A 20000-nucleotide genomic window follows, 5' to 3' on the forward strand; every position below is an offset into this window, starting at 1 on the left:
ACTAACAAATGCTGCACACAAACATCCAAATACGGAGTCGGTTACAACAACAAGAAGCCATTGATTGTTTATTGGTTAAATGCATTTCATGCCACACAGAGGGCATCTGTGTAGATTTAGGGGACAAGGTCACAACAGTGTGGTTGTGAAAACAATGTCTGTGCGTGATGTCTGTTTATGGCTTAAGGCCTCCACTGAATTGTTTACTGTGCTTCACACAGCAACGCATTTGTGTGCAACCAGTGTCCACTATTAAGTTAAGTCAATCCAACATGTTTTTGTCAGTGCAAAAAGGAGTTACGGTACCGGTATGCTTACACAATATTGTCCCGGGAGGGAGAAAAACTTTCTGGTGGAGCTTTGGTTGATTTTTGGGTTTTGTTTGACACTAGGTTGATTTTATCAGTGAGGTTTGGATTGTTTTCTTTCTCTAAGAGAGAGAAGGATGGTTTTATGCTTGGACATGTTTGCAATGGGCCCCAGTATCTGTTATTATATGAGTGTTTTATTGGCTACGTTTGTTTTTGCTTTTGTTACAGTGCACTGAGATAAGAACATCTGAGAGGTGTGATCCACCGGTGGTGATATTTTGGTATTTTGTGAGTTCCTGATTTAACAAATCGGCTCTTTAATCCAGGCCTGAGAGATTGAACTTTAAAGCGCTATAAAATATTCTTATTGAAAACAGTCGCAAAGTATTTTTCTCCATGTTTATAATGGGCTTGGGAGAAATTCACTTATATGGGACACTGATCGAATGAGAAGTGCTGAGCCTAAAAGGATTGCAGCGAGTCAATCCAGTCCAAAAACAAGGAACTGTTTCCTTTAAAATGATGACGTCATCTTGCTGGTGATGGAGGCTCGAATAGGCTGCGCGTGAGACTCCATTATCAGCAACTTCTGGTATGAATGTGTGTGGATGTATGCATGTGACTGGACTGTGACGGACTGACGACTAAACGTTTTAACTGACTTGATACTGAGACAAAAACGGTGCCGACTTTAGGATTAGTGAATGTCCACAACAATTCACCCAGCCTGTAAAAGAAGGGTGGAGGTTTTGTCTTGCTTTGTTTTGTTTTTGCAAGGACAGAGGGTTGACAGAGACTAAAGGGGGAGGCTGTAGCTTCACAGGAGCGTGAGCTGCAGACTGAACCCTTTGGTTGCTAATTTTGAGTTACTGATGTTTGCATTAAGAAAATTGTGTTTTATTAGCTGTGTTTTAATTAAGGTATCACATTATATTGTTGGGAATGTTAAATGCTAAAGTGAAGAAAAGGTTTGATTCCACTCAGGACTGAACATGTTATTATTAACCATAGTGGGTCACTGTAAAGAGTCAATTAACTTTTATAGAGGTAAAAAAAATAAATAAAAAAAAACCCTCTACCGAGGTCTATGAATAACAGGGGAATGATAGACAGCCACACTCAAAATGGAGATATGTAATGATAAACACTGGTCCCCGTCTTTTGGGTGCTTTCTTGAAATAGTCAACAATTTAAAAGTAAGATAAAATAACAGGGGCATGTGCTGAGGGGTGGTGCTGCACAAGAACAAGAGCAAAATAAAGTAAAATATTGTTTTTAGCTTTGAGAAGTTCAAATTAAAATCTACCATTACACTCAGAGGATCAATATGAAGTTCGATATATGCTAATTTTGAATGAAGTACATGACTGGTGACTGTTCTGTCCTGAGCTTTTGTTTTTACAGCACCCGCTTGACCACACCAACAGTTTCTTGCCACCGAAAAGGGGTACTTGCAAAGAATAGGGAGGAACATCATCAAAACTGGGAAAGGTAAGCCCCAAAGGGGGTGATAACGCCATAACTTTCACTTATGGTCAAATTTTCAAAATTTGACCCCGAACTTGAAAAATTCTTCAAACATTTAGAGACAGAGTGGAAGTTTAGATAAGCATAATGTCACAAACCACATAAGGATGGAGCATTTGAATCGATCAGATGGTGAATTGATACGCAGCAAAATGTTGATCATGTTGATTATGTTTATTCCAGTGTGCGGAGCAAGGTTATTATTATTATTATTAAAGAAAACAAATGAAATAACGAAAACTAGAAGTGGAAAAACATTTGCGTTAACGGAAATAAAATTAAAACAAAAAGGAAAACTAACTAAAACTGTAATGAATGTTCACAAAACTAACTAAAACTGTAATGAATGTTCACAAAACTGACTAAAATTGACTGGATTTATAGCAGAATGTGTTTAGTTTCATTGATGTGTGCGTGTCCTGCAATAGAAGTCAAGGCAGTACGTTAGTCGAGTCGTCTGTGTTGCTGCTCCGTCCACGCGCAGAAATCATGTCAGGAAAAGTCGGGAGAAAGCGCCAGAGTCCAATTTAGGATTACTTTGAATAGGACTGTTTTTTAGAGATAGCAAGAGTCTGGCAGTGGAAAGAGACACAATGTCCTCCTGAGACCCAGGGAGGAAGAAAATAGGAAAAAAAGAAAAGTATTTTCATTTTTTCTTTTTCTTTTTCTTTTTTCTTTCAGATAAATCAAGTGTTGGGACGGTAAAAAAAAAACACACTACAAAAACAAAATTGTTTTTAACTAACTTTATTTAAATTTTACAACATGTGCACTACAGTGCACAAGGGGAGTTCATTGATCACGACTGTGAAACTAACAACATTCAAGAGCTATTTAAGAAAATTAAATGCTCCACTGAAATTTGTAAGCAGGATATTAAAACTTATTTATATAACAATATCATAAAAATGTAGATCAGGGATCAACTTAGAAGTCACTGACACTTCACTAGCTGTAAGCCATTGGTTCAGGAACAAGTGATTGCACTGGGCTTTCTATTTCACAAAAGCCAATTCATTTATGATATCTGAGGAAGTACTGTGATTTTATTTGGAGACACAAAGGAACATTTGGCACTTCCCACATCTCACATATGTTTTACTGTTGCACCCAACCATTCTACAACTGAAATGCCTTGGACTGTTAACCATTTCAGGCAAGTGGAGTGAACCATATTTTGCTAGACTCTCATCAGATTGGGGCCTCCTTTTCTTGATCTTTGGAGAGAACTCTTCATTACTGGTATTATTCACGTCTTGTTCACATGTTTGTACCTGGTTTCTCAGCCAACAGGAGCTTGAACCCCAGATACTGTGAGTTCTTTTCACACATTGAGATCACTGATAACATTTAGCAACGACGTGATCTTGTAGTAACAATCAGGGGTCATGGATTCAGCTATAAATGCGACTCTTATTTTTTACTTTACTGGAAATCATTTCTGCATTTTACCCATATTTTATTTTTAACTCAAAATCAAAAATTCCAGATTCTCCTACATGTTGGTTTCGGACCAGGTGGGACGACAGATTCCAGGTGGCCCTGTGTTTTTCTCCATTACATCTGCCACTGCAGATAATCTTTGTGTGGCTCCTCCTGGGTTCTCACCCTCTCCTATCTGGCTCACATGACTCTCATCTTCTGAAAAATCTATGTTTGAATCTCGCTCAATTATTCTGTTGAGAATTCTCTCCGCCTTTGTCAAAGAGTTGTCTACTAGGAAACAGTGAAATAAATATAAGTACAAAGTCCCAACGTGCACTAGAGTACACATTAATAAATTAGTCATTTCCTCTGTCAAACACAATGAGCCTAATTCTTAAAGACCCCTCAAATTATTTACTAGATGTTTATTTTTGAAAATTAATAAAAATCTGAGTTTAACAAAACATTTTAAATGTAAATATCAAGCTTACCTTTCTTTCTTCCATAAAATGTGCTGGTGGGCACGCCAGCCATTTTGAAAAGGTGGGAAAAACAATTGGCAAGGCCACACCCCCACACATGTGATATACATATAAGGTTAAAGGTACTGTTGTCCTCTCTAAGAAACATCAGGACTTAGAGGAGTGGCAAGTAGAGTATGAGAGCTACAAGCAAAAACTAAATGTGTACTACAGTGCGCAAAAATGAAGTACTGGGTCATCAGGGGGTTATGAGGGACATTTATAAAATTAAAAATCCCACAAACCTTGAAGTGCACTTGAAAAGCTCACACAAGAAGGTTAACTTAGCTTACCTAGAAGAGCTCATCAGGGGGAGCACACTCCCCCTCCTTGAAGAGCTCACCCACTTAACCAGCATCCCCAGAAAACAGCTAACCCCAGATAAGGCAGCGTGATGCATCCCAAGACAACAGGACTGGGACATCTAAATAAATGTGTGAGTCAATCGCCTTCAAAAAGTTTATCAATTCACTTGAACCAAAATTAGGAACACCCGGTGCTGCAAGAGTTAATAGTCTCAATACCCAAGGATAAGCAGAAGAGCATGACTGATATAATGGAACTGGGATTTGGTGACACTTAATTTTTGCAAAACACAACTAAAACTATAACTGAAACTAATCAAAACTAAACTGAAATTAAGGATTTTCAGAAAATAAAAACTAGACTAAACTAGCAAATGATTGGTAAAAACTGATTACAACTGGCAAAAAATTGAAAATCTGGAGTCGAAACTAAATAAAAATAAAACTAATGAAGATGGCAAAACGTTTAAAACCCTGGTGCAGAGATTGGCAAATCTGACCAGGAAACGTTATAAAATGGATTGTCGGAACAGTCAGCGTTAAAGTCAATTTGACAGTCCAGACTAAGATGGCGTTGAACATCTTCAGGGCGGAAAAGGGTTGGTGTGACCAAGGTGTGGTTTGGCTTGTTGTATGTATATTTTGAGATCATATGGCTCTGGAGGGACCAGTTACCAGGCCATGGAAGGAGGACAGACTCATTGACTGAGGAGAAGGAATTTCCTGGGATTGGAGATCCTCTGGGTGAGTGGTTGATTAAAAGCATGCATAAAATAGAAGTTATCTGTTGTTATTGATTGGTAATAGATTGATAATTGGCCACATTTACAGCTGTATTGACTTGTTGTGGACGTAGTCGACTTCAGGTTTAAGCACTCTAATCAACAGGTTGAAAATAGTGACATTAAAGGAAGAGCATGCAGCGCCACCCTGTCAGACGCCAGTGACGGTGGGGCTCACTGATGAATCAGGTGAATCATGGCTGATTCATGACTAAGATCCCCCTGCTGTGGTCAGTGAGGGGAAAACAGGGGCAAATAAAATTTAAAAGAGGCATTTATAAACGTTTATGTGTCAAGTTAAACGGGATAAAAGGGGGTGTTCTCACTCTTATTTTAGCATCAGCATTATTATTGCATCAGAATCATATAACAAGCATTGCATTAAACATTTATTGAAGCTTTTGACATTGTACTAACATCTGTGTTCCAGTGATTGTTATAACCTCAGGTTAATCTTCTTTCTTAATCGTATATTCACAGGTGTCAGGATAATCATACGATCTTCTATTGCAGGTGTAACCATGATCATTTTCAGACATACTGCAGTTTGTTGCTCATTGTAGAGGTGTGCTCAAGTTAATGAGGGTTAAAAGCTACAGTCAACGCGATGTTTGGCTGATCTATGGTGTGGAGTGACTTCGAGCATAGAAGGCCGCACGCGCTTACATAACACTGATATCATGTTATTCTTTGTGATTTTTATTCAATTATGTCTTTAGTTTTAAGTAGTGGTAGTTAATTAAACGATATTCATTTAAGATCATATTCTTGAGTCAGAGCATCACACGCAGATCAACTTAACAACCTGGGAGACCTTGTAGCTGCAATATTGTGTCTCCATAAGGGACAGTAGGTGGAAGCAAACACATGATCTTTGGGGGGCAAATGTGAGGATTAAAAATGGCTAATTTGTTTTTGATGTCTTTTCTTAATATGAGCGGTTTTAGTAATTTTCAAACACACCTTGCAAATGTGCTTATAACGAGTTGGCACTCGGCCTTTTGAAGGTCAGAAGCTTCGTTCGGCGTGATGGTCCAGACTGATAAAGTGTAGGAAATGCCTTGAGTGCAGAGGGGTAAATGCAAACATGCTTACACACACATAAGATATGATTAGAATAAGTCCCTGGGACATTCTGAATGTTTAGACCAATTCTGAATCACTAGAAGGTCAGTAGATAAGAACATTAGATTATTAGGGTTAGGAAGAGAGGTGTTTTGGTTTTCTGTCTCTTACAGAGAAAGGAACAGACACCAGACGAGGTCACAGAGATACGAGGATCCTTCGCAGCAGAGACAGACACAGTGACTGCCGAGACACCAACTGGGTCCAAGGGTCATGGCGTTTGGGCTCCAGCTAGTCACCACAAAAGGATGGATCCCATAAACACAGCAATAACCATGAAGGGGTTGGCGGAAATCCAGGAACACCAGACCAATGAGGTTCGAGAGGCTCTTGGGCAAAAGGAGGACGCGTTCCTGTTCCTTTTTCTGGAGGATACACAGGAGACACAGGACCCGAGGATACACAGATCGTTGTTTGAAATAGGGGCAGAATAATCCCCTGATCTGTGCCACGACTGAAGGGTTGTCTAACCCCTGAGGTTGAAGAAAGAAGAGCAGAGGATCACGCAACTGGACGACACTGGTAGCTGCAGCAATAAAATAAAGGCTGAAAGCTCCTTGGACAGAGGTTCTAGTCTGAGTACGTCTGAAGGGTATAAGGTAGCACCAAATAAAGCTGTGGGAGACCTGGGGAGTGTCATCTGTACCTGCCATTGTTGGAATAATAGTTTTTCTTACATCTGAACTGCGCAAACACAGAGGTCATCTCACATGTGGTTCGCCCATCAGGGGGACAAAGGGCCTCAGGAGTGAGAAGAGAGGAACCCAGCCACACTGGATTATAGGGTGTAGGTGAGCTCTTTAGAATAAAGAGCTCATCAGAGGGAGTGTGAGATTATAATATTATTTTATGCCATGTTAGACCCCTAATTAAAGATTGTGAATTATTATGTAGTTTTAGTTTGCATTATTCTCCTGAATTAGAAGAAGCTGATAACTATTGCAGTATTTAAACTGATTTGCATTACATTAGACTCCTGATTTATTGTGGATGAATGATATTGTTTTATGATGTTATAAGAAATACTATTTGCAGAAAGTCATCGCCTTATTTGTCTGATTAGAAGAGAACATGCTGGAGTTTTCTGCCCCATCTCAGCAGGAGCAGATAAACAGGGAGCCAAGGTCGTAGCTTAGGCGCCGTGTGAGAGAAAGCATGTGAATGTTTAGGCTTTTATGATAAGGTGGAGACACCAGAGGCTATAAGAGTTTGATTAATGCTCCACCATTTTGAGATCTGAGGCTGTCTGCATACAGTGTCCATCTCCCACGCGTGTGACTATTAAAATCATCGTTTGACTTAACCCGGCCGGACCAGTGTTGTTATTGTGGTTTTTTCTCTTGTCTCCATCCCCAATCCACACACACACACATATACATACATATATATATATACATATATACAGTGCACACAACTCATACAGGTGTAGTGCCACATATATTAGATAGGTCCTTGTTTGCCTGTTATTTATGACATCATTATCCATTTCCGAGTCCAAATGATCCTTCAGTTTTCCAAATCAAACAAAAACTGGGAGTCAGAAGCATCCAGACCGTTTCAGCTACAGTAAAACGATCAGTGTGGATGTGTCACAGTTTCCTCAAGTCAGCCAACCAGCTCGCTTCCTGTTTATCTGTCACAATCCGCCCAGTAAACCTGTTCCCCTGGAGACCAACTACAAACATCTTATGTTCACGTCATCTACAGCCACTCAAACCAACCACCGCAAAATAGCAACTTTAATTACCGTCCAGAAAGCAGTGATTCATTTCATTCTGATTATTTATTCATTAAAAATATTTTTTGTGCTTTTTTACATCTTTTAATCAGCTTTTCTTTATTTAACAGTTTTCTGTATAGAAGAGGAACTATCTGACTTCTGTGGGAGTCTCGTTCTCGGATAGCGTGCAACAACTCAACATTAAATACCAACAGCAACCTCAACTTCCTGTTTAACACATGGATGCAGCTACAGCTGTTCTTACCTGAGAGTTCAGCCTCAGGTCAGGACCGCTTACGAAACCTGAAGGTAGCGCTGCATAAGACATGTAAAAACATGACAGCAACTTTTAACTAATATAAAAATAAAACTTTAACGTGGCCCGCGATCAAAAATGACTGATCAGAAGAATATGAACTTTAATGGACTGAAATTGAAAGAGTAGACTGACAGAGATTCATAAGCACTGACTTGGAAAACATCAAAGCTGCAGCAGATATGACCATGTAGATGTTGCATTCACAAGAAAGGTAAAAATGATTGGAGTCATTTTCCAAATTATTAGAAAAGCCAAAATCAGTGACCTGCGCAGGAGACTAAAAATCAATGTGATAAAGTTTTACTTACAAGAATCTCAACCCTGAGCTCAAAGACTGCAATCCTTGCAGAGAGTCAAATCTTCTTCATGTGCCGAGTTCTTCTGCCGGTGCTCATGTACAGCAGGCTGCAGAGGGCAGGGGGAGGACAGGGGGAGGGCCGGGGGAGTGCCTCCAGTCCGTTGTGTTAACTCACATTATTCCCACGTGATTTACAGGAAACTGAGCCAAGGCTATACTGGGCTCATGAGCTATGGATAAACTGTGGGGGAAATAAACAGCTCTACCCAGCTCTGTTATCAACTCTGAGGACATGGTGATTAAGCCTTATCTGAACATGAAACCTGCTCCTCAGACATGAGTCCTGCAGTTAAACTGTCTCTGACAGAAGACAAAGAGCAAGACTCGTCGGGGCTGGCGCTGCGGTCTGAAGGCCTGTGATACAGCTGACATTATGTAACCTGCATACATTAGTCAGACACACTGCATACAGTTCACAGGGTCAACGTCACTCCGATAACACGGGTTTATATATACTGTAATGGCCCTGGTTTACCTGACACAGCCCTCTGCCCAGCGTTCCTGCTCAGTCGTGGACCCTGAGTTTAAACACCAGGCAGGAGGAGCACGCTCTTCACTGAGGAGGGGAGAAGGTCAGCAGCAGCTCCTGGTCCAGGTTCTTCTTCCTCAGGACACGGAGGAGGTGCAGCTGCTGCTGGCCTTCTTTACCAGGGTGTATTTGGAAAATGGGAAATGCTGCTCTGGCTAAACTACTATTTGTGTTGAGACATGGCAAATAAACATATATATGAGCTAATGTAAATACTATATCTGTCATGAATCGCTGTGTGGCAGGCAGGAGTTGGACCCAAAATGCAAGCACGAGGTTTAAACACAAAGAACTCAGCTTTATTCGCTGGCAGGAGAAAGTCATACGAAGCAAACTAAACTGGAAACTCACAAACTAAACCCACAGAGAGACACAGGGAGACCCACACAGCATGAGGGACGACGCGACACTGACTCAGAGAAACGCAGGGTTTAAATACACTGGGAAGTAACGAGGGGAATGAGACACAGGAGGGCACAGCTGGGAGAAATCAGGACTGACGAGACAAGCAAAGCAGGACACATTCTCATAGGACACGGACCTTCAAAGTAAAACAGGAAGGATCACACAGAGACGCGAACTTGACACAGTGGAGACAGCAACTAAGAAACACAGAGACATAAACCATAAGGCAGAGGTCTAAGAACCGAAAGACACAGACGGGAACTCAAACATGCAGCGGCTTGCAAAAGTATTCGGCCCCTTGAACTTTCCCACATTTTGTCACATTACAGCCACAAACATGAATCAGTTTTATTGGACTTCCAGGTGAAAGACCAACACAAAGTGGTGCACACGTGAGAAGTGGAACGAAAATCATACATGACTCCAAACTTGTTTGACAAATAAATAACTGCAAAGTGGGGTGTGCGTAATTATTCAGCCCTGAGTCAATACTCTGTAGAACCAGCTTTTGCTGCAGTTCCAGCTGCCAGTCTTTTAGGGTCTGTCTCTACCAGCTTTGCACATCTACAGACTGAAATCTTTGCCCATTCTTCTTTGAAACAGCTCCAGCTCAGTCAGATTAGATGGGCAGCGTTTGTGAACAGCAGTTTCAGATCTTGCCACAGATACTCAAGTTCAAATTTTATTTTATTTGCCACATGCAGTGGAATGAACCCGCCCCCCGACCTTACACACACAGACATCACATGGGGATACAAGTCGGAGAACGGTTGCATTACAGAAAAACACTGAAATGTACACTACAATGGGAAAGTACAAGAGGAAAAAGAGACCTCTGCTCATGCTGGGCTACAGGAGGACAGCATGAGAACAGGAAACAAAAAAACTCCTCTGCACAGGAAGCACATAAACGTCCACAGCACAACATTATAGAGCACGTGACCAGCAACAGGGTTGGGTAGGGGATAAGGAGTAATCCCAGGCACCACAGCAGCCATCCTGCCACTGCGCCGACTCACCAGCGCGGGCCCAGACCCGCCTCGTGTTCCCAGGAGGCAACAAGCATCGAAGGCGTTGGAAGGGGAGGGGGGACGTGTGAGTGCTTATCAGTGTAAATGTGTGTGTGTGCGTGTCCAGAGTTCAGCTGAGACAGTGTCCTTCACCCTATCAGGCTAAGTAAACAGTCTACCAGCCAACCCAGGTGTCCTTCATGGGATGGGAAGAATAGTCATCACACAGTCGTTATCAGGGAGTTTTGTTCAGCTCCAGCCTTGGGCCCGTGCAGCTGGCGCCGTGGTGTCATGTTGATGTTGATTCTGGATTGGATTTAGATCTGGACTTTGACTGGGCCGTTCTAACACATGGATATGTTTGGTTTTAAACCATCCCATTGTTGCCCTGGCTTCATGTTTAGGGTCGTTGTCCTGCTGGAAGGTGAAGCTCCGCCCCAGTCTCAAGTCTTTTGCAGACTCCAAGAGGTTTTCTTCCAGGATTGCCCTGTATTTGGCTCCATCCATCTTCCCATCAACTCTGACCAGCTTCCCTGTCCCTGCTGAAGAGAAGCCCCCCCAGAGCATGATGCTGCCACCACCATATCTGACAGTGGGGATGGTTCAGAGTGATGTGCAGTGTTAGTTTTCATCCACACATAGCGTTTTGCATGTTGGTCTCATCTGACCAGAGCAGCTTCTTCCACATGTTTGCTGTGTCCCCCACATGGCTTGTGGCAAACTGCAAACAGGACTTCTTATGGTTTCCTGTTAACAATGGCTTTCTTCTTGCCACTCTGCCATAAAGGCCAACTTTGTGCAGTGCACCACTAATAGTTGTCCTGTGGACAGATTCCCCCACCTGAGCTGTAGATCTCTGCAGCTCGTCCAGAGTCACCATGGGCCTCTTGGCTGCATTTCTGATCAGCGCTCTCCTTGTTCGGCCTGAGTTTAGGTGGACGGCCTTGTCTTGGTAGGTTTACAGTTGTGCCATACTCCTTCCATTTCTGAATGATGGCTTGAACAGTGCTCTGTGGGATGTTCAAGGATTGGGAAATCTTTTTGTAGCCTAAGCCTGCTTTAAATTTCTCAATAACTTTATCCCTGACCTGTCTGCTGTGTTCTTTGGACTTCATGGTGTTGTTGCTCCCAATATTCTCTTAGACAACCTCTGAGGCCGTCACAGAGCGGCTGTATTGGTACTGACGTTAGATTACACACAGGTGCACTCTGTTTAGTCATTAGCACTCATCAGGCAACGTCTATGTGCAACTGACTGCACTCAGACCAAAGGGGGCTGAATAATTACCACACCCCACTTTGCAGTTATTTATTTGTAAAAAATGTTTGAATCATGTCTGATTTTCGTTCCACTTCTCACGTGTGCACCACTTTGTGTTGGTCTTTCACCTGGAAGTCCAATAAAACTGATTCATGTTTGTGGCTGTAATGTGACAAAATGTGGGAAAGTTCAAGGGGCCGAATACTTTTGCATCTACTGTAGTTTGTTGGTTTAACAGTTTCTGCCTGTCACTGCTCCCCGTCTGTTTTCTTCCCTGGTTCTTCCTGACCTTGTACTTTGTCCTCACGTTCCCTCTTTCCTCTCTCCCTCTTTGGACTGACAATCATACACAAATAGGTTGTATTCAATTAAATGAAAAAATGACATTAATATGAAAAAAACCTATTAAGGGCTGGGCCATATCGTACCATTCACAGTAATACCGGTATAATGTTGGGCAACGATAAGAAAGTAAAATATGTCGATAGAATATGGGTAAAACGCGCATGCCAGTGCCTTTGTTTTCATACACACATGGTAGAAAAAGCAGATCGTTGAATGAAACGGATGAACCTGAACTGGTTTGTAAAGATCCTGCAGCTTCAGTGGTGTGGAATTGGTTTAGCTTTCGTCTGTCAGATACACAACAAAGCACTGATTTTTGTAGAACACATGGAAGTGTGCCAAATAACCTGGGCCTGCACGGCGTCAATGCATTATTGATTTTACTACAGAGCAGGACGGATTGTAGGGCAGCAAACATCGTCAGAAAAGACGTTTCCCACACTGCAGGTTACCTGGTGTAATGTTTTCAGCTAAATAGAAACACGGCCTGACTCCTACCAACTGTATAAAGAGTAACTGAAGGTTAAATGCAACTGAAGGTTAAATGCAGCCAACATGTCCTGTTTTAAGCCACCATCGCTCTGGCAGAAAGGGCGCCAGAGCAGGGGACAGGCGAGCTGGAACAAACCATTTTTTGGAGGGGGGGTATCTATACTTTTGTTGTTAAAATGTCACGTCTCAACCAAGTTTATTTTTAGTAGTGTGTCACACAAACAGCAAATACTGTCAAAAAAGTAAGAAATCTTTGGAGTGCTTTGATTGTGGGTTAAAAACGCTCCTGCTGTCCATCATCCTCGCAGGGTCCAAGCATGCTTTTTTTTTTTTAATTCTTACCCCGCCCTCCCTTTCAATGGCTCTGCACCCCCACTGGAGGTCACGCTCCCCACTTTGTGAACCACTGTGTTAGTGTACAGGATGTGCATGATCACCCTACAGTGCTGCGTTACTGGAGGGGAGGGGGGTAGAAATGCACTAAACACAAAGTCGAGTTCCAGTTGACCCGGGTTTCTGGCCTCATATTACACACTGACACTGTGACGGTGTGTTCACAAACTGCATGTCCTCGTTGCTTTCACTGTTTCCAGGATCGTCACGCTGGTTTCTAACAAGCATCAAACATTAAACCCAGGCTGCATGTTTCACTGTGGTTAGACTGTGTGCCTCTCACCATCACAGGGCTTCGTTCTTCCTGCAGATGACATTTACACTGAACAGTGTAGGGACCTGATCCAGGAGTTTCCTTTACAGCTGATCAGAGGTGGACCAATCAGGTCTGAGTATGTTTACCCTGAGCTGATGCTCACATAGCAGGATTCACTGCTAGTGATGGTCAGCCTCATGAAGCTTTTTCCATCCAGATGGTTCACAAAGGTTCATTGTGTGACGCTTCGTGTGCACACAAACCGCCTGCTGGTCAAAGCTTTCATTGCATTGTCATAGTGCACCTCTCTGCATGTAGTCATGAGTTATTACGCATTTCTGGCTCTCTCCTCACCCGTCGCCTGGTGACGCTGGAAGTTTCTTCCTGTTAAAGAGTTTTTCCTTCCGACTGTCACAAGTGCTTGCTCATGGGGGGGTCTGTTTGTTGGGGGTTCTCTGTCATAATGTAGGGTCTTTGAACGGGAATGGTCAATTATTTAAATTCAATGAAGTCGATCTATTATTATTTAATTACAAAATAAAACAAGAATTTAATGCAGATTTTATTAAATGTTCAGTTTCAGTTTTATTTGCAGATTTAAAGATAACATTTCATAAAGTGAGTGCTCAGCTTACACAGTGGTACACCCCGCTCAGCTGCAGAGCCTCACATTAACATTCATTTAACAACCACCGTAAAGAGCAGCCAGCAGTAATCATTCTCTCTGATAGCCGTAGTTCAACTGACAGGAAACAGGAAGTAGACAGTGATTGGTCAGTGATTTCAATAACAACAGTTTCCTCAACATCCCAAAAGATTCACAGTAAGCTAAAAGAAACGGGCTGATCTTCATCAGAAGACAGTGGTCTGCTCCTGCCTCTGAGCCGAGTCTGGGGTCTGCACACAAACGTCACATCAGTCAGGCTTTCTCTGGGTTAGCTGGATCAGCTGAGCCCAAACTCGTCGTAGAAACAGGAAACAGGAAGCAGCAAACTTACGAGGAAGAGCAGGGTGTGGTGGATGATGAACTCTCTAGTGAGGGTGATCAAGTCCTGGTTCATGGCCTGGAAGAGGGACGGGACCAGGACCACAGCCAGGTTATGGGCCGACATCTTGTTCACCTGAGAGAACACCTGAACCCTGAGGGAGAGAGGGAGGAGTCAGTGAGCAGGTGATGTTCTGTGTGCTGGTTTCATTCACTGTGTTCATGATCAGACTAAATAAATCATATTAACAGGTTCCATCAGCGTTCGATTCAAACTCAGGTGACTCCAGCCCTCCTACCTGCACGTCAGTGCAGTGGAGCTGGGCGATAGAACGATACGATATGTAAAATAACGTTTTCTCGATAGAAAAGTTAAACTATTGTGATAGGCCTCACCGCTCTTGTCCTCTTAAAAAAAGAAAAAGAACAGCCAATCCAAATTAAGTAGCGCAGAGCCGAACCAATCACAGCCGCAGCGTCACGTGACTTGTTACGTACAGCACGCGTGCCAAGCCGCACACGTGTATTTGTTTGGGAAGCAGCCAGCTGCCGTGCCACCCGGGTAATGGAGGAAATGAGTGTGCCGACTAGAGAAAGATCAACCGAGCGTGACCGAAGAGAACACAGATGATGGTTCCAACGCCGGAGAGATTGTCGAACGGAAGAGCCATAGAAGCTCCGTAGTGTGAAGGTATTTCTGCTATTTCAAGTCAAACAGAGCAGCTGCACTGTAAATGTGCCGAAAGCAAGTCTGGAAATACAATAAGCCGGTGCAGCTCAGTCTCTGACTGGAAGCGCTGATTCGTCATTCGGCTTTTGTCAGACTAAAGTAACTGTTAAAACTGTTTGAAAAGCTCAGCTATACAACAAGGAGAGATTGAGAATTTCCTTTTAGTTCTCAGTTTATTTGATATTGACAAAAGTTAGTCAGTTTTGTCTGTTCTTCTGTAAAACAAACTAAGATTTATTTTTAGAATTAATATTTTGTTTCTAAGTGGAATTGACAATTTAGTCTGTTTCGTTTGTTCTACTTTGAAACTTAAACGCTTTAGCGGCTGCCTTTTGTGTAGTTTGCAATATTTGCCTTTATTTATCTGAAAAAGTCTCATGTTCCTTAAGTACATCTACCCTGTTGAACTTATTATGGGAAATAAATATTTAAAAACAAGCTGCTGATTATTTCACATTTTACTTGTGAGCAACGGCACATTTAAATCTTACAAATATAGTTATTTGGCTGATATCGTGATAGATATCGTTATCGCCTGAAATGAAAAAAACATATCGTGATATGAAGAAATCTTATATCACCCAGCTCTACAGTCCAGGTAATGACATTAAAGAGCAAACATGAAGCATTTACCACTGTGACTCTGATAAACGGGGGGTGAAGTGTTAGTCTGAGAGATTCTCCTAGTGGGACGTGAGTGTGATCAGGTGACACTGTCAGGTGATCTCAGGTGAGACAGAGGCAAACACGAGCTCTGAAACTACGTCTTACACCCCCTGCTGCCAGACTCAGGAACTGTAAGTAGCGAGGGGGCGGGGCTGACTGAGAAACTGACTGACTGAGTCGTTGTCCAATGAACTTCCACTTCGTGTTCCTCTGTGACTCCAACGAGTCCAAAATGTTCAAAATGAACTTTTTACTTTATTCAGTTAGACAGGAAACAGTTTAAACTGGGCAGGTCGTCGCCCCCTGCTGGACATTAGAGAGGGTGCAGCGTCAGTGTTCCTGCCTAATTACTGCAGTGCTCTGTGTGCTGGACACCTTTCTGTCAGCAGCTCATCTGTAGGATCGATCATCTTCCCAGGTCCCGCCCCACCACCCTCATCGCGACTCTCTGGCTGTTTCACCGCTGGTCAACTGCAGAGTGGGAACGCCTCAAAGACGCTGTGTTTCCTGTTTCTGACGCCAACATGTTCACCTGCTCCCTGATAGATCCCGCCCACTGACAAGAGCCATGAGGGGAGCTGGACTGCCTTAGGGTGGTGTCAGAGAGGCGGATGTTGTCTAAGATAAGGACAGTGCTGGACCTCCCACCCACTCCATGACGTGCTGTCACAGGAGCACGCTCAGTGCAGGACTGAGATTACCCATAATGCACCACTGAACGACACATATCTGTGTGTAACATTAATGTTAGTTACTGTTACTGTTTTAAATAAACTGCTCTGATTCTGTGTGTGTGTGAGAGTGTGTGTGTTACATGTAGAAGTGTCCAAACAGGGCATTCAGGGTCGCTCGGTTGTCATCAGGAAGTTGCCGTAGTAACTGTCTGTACTCCTTAAACCTGCGTTTCTCGTCTGACACACCTGAGAGACAAACAGGCTGTTAGGGAGAGAACTACGACTACTGCAGTATCGCTGCTGTTAGCCCGAGTACTACAACTACTGCATTATCGCTGCTGTTAGCCCGAGTACTACGACTACTGCAGTATCGCTGCTGTTAGCCAGAGAACTACGACTACTGCAGTATCGCTGCTGTTAGCCCGAGTACTACAACTACTGCATTATCGCTGCTGTTAGCCAGAGTACTACGACTACTGCAGTATCGCTGCTGTTAGCCAGAGAACTACGACTACTGCAGTATCGCTGCTGTTAGCCCGAGTACTACGACTACTGCAGTATCGCTGCTGTTAGCCAGAGTACTACGACTACTGCAGTATCGCTGCTGTTAGCCCGAGTACTACGACTACTGCAGTATCGCTGCTGTTAGCCCGAGTACTACGACTACTGCATTATCGCTGCTGTTAGCCCGAGTACTACGACTACTGCAGTATCGCTGCTGTTAGCCCGAGTACTACGACTACTGCAGTATCACTGCTGTCAGGATACTGTCAGTAGTACTACGGTTATACTGCAGTACATGCTTTTTCTGTTCTGGAGACAAATATATAAATATTTTAGTGTTACACAGTTTTCCTGTTGCGTCGGGTTACAGTTACTTCACTCAGAAAAACTGCAGTACTTTTCAGGAGGGCTAATAGCGGCTCATATAAGGTCTCTGATGTTTTTGCAGTTTCTGCAGAGGTTACTGCTATTAGTACTACAGTACAGATACTGCAGCAGCTCTACAGACAGCAGTACTACATGTAGTAGTAGCTCAGACAGTAGTTCTTCGTGTACCTGCAGCCTGCAGCCACTGCCCTTGGGCTCCGTTGGGAATCAGACTCTCTTGCCGGCGGACATATTGTTTGAGGGCGGAGCCAGCATCTAGCACGCCCTGCTCATGACTCTCCAGGGGGGCGGAGTTTGGTGATATAATCAAGGCCTCCACCAACTGGCTGACTTTTGAAGCGAGACCGCAGCGCCGGTACACGCCCTCCACCTTCAGACCTGAGAGAGAAAATGCTGCATTAGAAGTATCCCATGATGCTTTGCTGCCTGTCACTGTGTCGGCATGGTGACCTCGGCTCACCGTAGGTGGTGATGTGGGAGATGCAGCGCTCGATGGCCGGCGGTACCGAACCTCTCAGCTGCACATCCATCACCGGGTACAGAGACCAAGAAACTGAGCTCTGATTGGCCGCAGGAGGATGGGGCACGGCTGGGCTCTGATTGGCTGCAGGAGGACGTGGCACGGCTGGGCTCTGATTGGCTGCAAGGGGACGTGGCACGGCTGGGCTCTGATTGGCTGCAGGAGGACGTGGCACGGCTGGGCTCTGATTGGCTGCAGGAGGACGTGGCACGGCTGGGCTCTGATTGGCTGCAAGGGGACGTGGCACGGCTGGGCTCTGATTGGCTAGAGCTCTTTGAAGGTGGGTGAACCAGGACCGACAGCTGTATTGCTCTTCGAAACGCAATGACACCCTCCTGAGGAGAGAAACCAGCTGTGATGTCACATATATCTGTGGTGGTGTCAGCCAATCAGAAGCTCTGAATTCACATCATTAGTTTTAATGAAGATGTTATAGAGTGATGCTGCACACCTGTCTGCAGTTGCCATGGTGACGATGTTTTCAGATGGATCCATTTCTGTAAGAGGAGTTAAAGCCAGACTGGTCAATGATATCAAAGTGTCCTCACATTCATCAGCAGCCTGACTGATTTCAGCAGATACACACAACACAATGCCGACAGCCACAGAAGAGCTCCGAATGCAAAGAAGCCTGAAAGCTGCTCGGAGAGTTCAGGCTGTGTAGGGCAGAGATGGTGACACCAGACCGATAATCAAAGAATAAACTACACGAGTGTGTGTGAATGAAAACATTTACACACGGAATAACCGTCAGCTGCAGGACCAACATCCAGTCATGGGTGGAAAACATTTCCAACAAGAAAGCACTCAAACAGATCAATATGTGTTCCCTCAACATCTACTGAACAAAACAACATACAGACGCATACTCATAAGACAGACTGTTACCGTGGTGACTGAGCATGCCCAGATCAATTGTGAGAGACTCATGGGATTCTCTGTGGACAGGGTGAATGCTGACTCCATCCTCCCAAAGCAGCAGCCAGGCCTCTGGATGATTGGAAGCTCTGCCCAATTCTACAATACACACTTTACTGACTGCGGAGGCTCCGCCCACCTCAGCATAAGACACGCCCCCTGGAAGAATCACCTGGAAACATGAATTCAGTCAGTCAGAGGACCTGAGCTGTGGATTTAGAGGAAAAGTCTGACCCAAACCAACATTACCTTCAGAATATGGACCAGGTGGTCCGACAGCCCCTCCCTGCTGTCAGCTGCACAGATCAGCTGATCTGTGAGTGTGACGATCTCAAACTGATGAGCTCGGCTGAAACACAGCAGCAGGTATGGTTCGGTCATCTTCATCACAGAGACACACTGTAACCCTCAATAATAAATGCCCTCGGTGATGTTTTTGTACCACTAATATGCAACATTTATACTTGATATACTTCATTTATCAGGCTTAATAACCAGCCTGTAGAACATCTTCTGGATGACCTGTAGAGGTGCTGATGTTTATCACACCTGGTTTAAAGGACCTGTAAGTAGGCAGGCTGTTATGATGTCATAGATCAGAGTAAAGATTCATTATGACATTAGTAAACTAACATCCATCAATTCGCTTCCGCTTATCCTTTTCAGGGTCGCGGGGGCGCTGGAGCCTATCCCAGCTGTCATAGGGCGAGAGGCGGGGTACACCCTGGACAGGTCGCCAGTCTGTCGCAGGTCCAACACACAGGGACAGACAACCATTTGCACTCACGTTCACTCGCACATTCACACCTAGTGGCAATTTGGATTGTCCAATTAACCTATCCCCACAAGCTGCATGTCTTTGGACGGTGGGAGGAAGCCGGAGTACCCGGAGAGAACCCACGCAAACACGGGGAGAACATGCAAACTCCACACAGAAAGACCTGATGGTGGAATTGAACTCTGGACCTTCTTGCTGTGCGGCAACAGTGCTAACCACCGTGCCACCGTGCTGCCCCAGTAAACTAACAGTTTATGATTATTATTGATGGTTCTTATAAAAGTACTGTGACAGACAGGTGAGCTGCCCAGGTGACCCCGCCTCCCGTCCTATGACAGCTGGGATAGGCCACACCTCCACCTCAGACACAGCAGCTGATACCTGAACACAAACACCCTGGAGCTAGGACTCGTCTGCAGAGTAACAATAAGAGCTGAGGAGCCAGTCACTTTGTTTTTCTGTTGCCTTGGTAACCATATGAAACGACTGATTCTTTCAGCTTTGCTGTTTGAGTCGGTTTGTAGGTGTTTGCAGTGAATAGATGTGTCCAGCAGAGGGAGCTGCGGTGTCAGAGTTGGCTGCCCTGAGCTTCCTGTTTTGTTTGTGGGAACTTCCTGTGATGTAAAACGTTCACCGGTTGTGTGTAACGAGCTCAGCGTGTTGCTTTGGTGTAGCTTTGGCGCTGGCAGTGGTCTGAGCTCAGTCCCGTGTGTCCTGCACTAAATCTGTTGGATGCTTTCTTCTATCCACACAT

General features: G+C 44.0%; 2 protein-coding genes across 8 annotated transcripts in view; both read right to left on the minus strand.

The window, feature by feature from the left end:
• LOC113030814 (uncharacterized) overlaps positions 1-8479 on the minus strand; it is a 32499-nt gene extending 24020 nt beyond the window's left edge. The window contains exons 1-2 of one of the 2 annotated variants that reach the window (XM_080307675.1): positions 8344-8479; positions 7982-8031 (exon numbers count right to left, since the gene is read on the minus strand). The gene's annotated coding sequence lies outside the window, so the exon portion shown is untranslated. The remainder of the gene's footprint in view (positions 1-7981; positions 8032-8343) is intronic. The other variant, XM_026182538.2, reaches the window with a different exon arrangement.
• Positions 8480-13644: 5165 nt separating this feature from the next.
• LOC113030265 (arf-GAP with Rho-GAP domain, ANK repeat and PH domain-containing protein 1) overlaps positions 13645-20000 on the minus strand; it is a 28720-nt gene continuing 22364 nt past the window's right edge. For all 6 annotated transcript variants that reach the window (XM_080307679.1, XM_080307678.1, XM_080307680.1 and 3 more), the window contains exons 19-26: positions 18718-18817; positions 18439-18640; positions 18002-18047; positions 17491-17885; positions 17199-17408; positions 16280-16385; positions 14083-14224; positions 13645-13981 (exon numbers count right to left, since the gene is read on the minus strand). In XM_080307679.1, the coding sequence (XP_080163805.1) occupies positions 13937-13981; positions 14083-14224; positions 16280-16385; positions 17199-17408; positions 17491-17885; positions 18002-18047; positions 18439-18640; positions 18718-18817 (1246 nt within the window). In that variant the 3' untranslated portion in view covers positions 13645-13936. The remainder of the gene's footprint in view (positions 13982-14082; positions 14225-16279; positions 16386-17198; positions 17409-17490; positions 17886-18001; positions 18048-18438; positions 18641-18717; positions 18818-20000) is intronic.

This window comes from Astatotilapia calliptera, chromosome 10 (assembly GCF_964374335.1).
Source record: "Astatotilapia calliptera chromosome 10, fAstCal68.1, whole genome shotgun sequence".
In the NCBI taxonomy this organism is placed as follows: Eukaryota; Metazoa; Chordata; class Actinopteri; order Cichliformes; family Cichlidae; genus Astatotilapia; species Astatotilapia calliptera.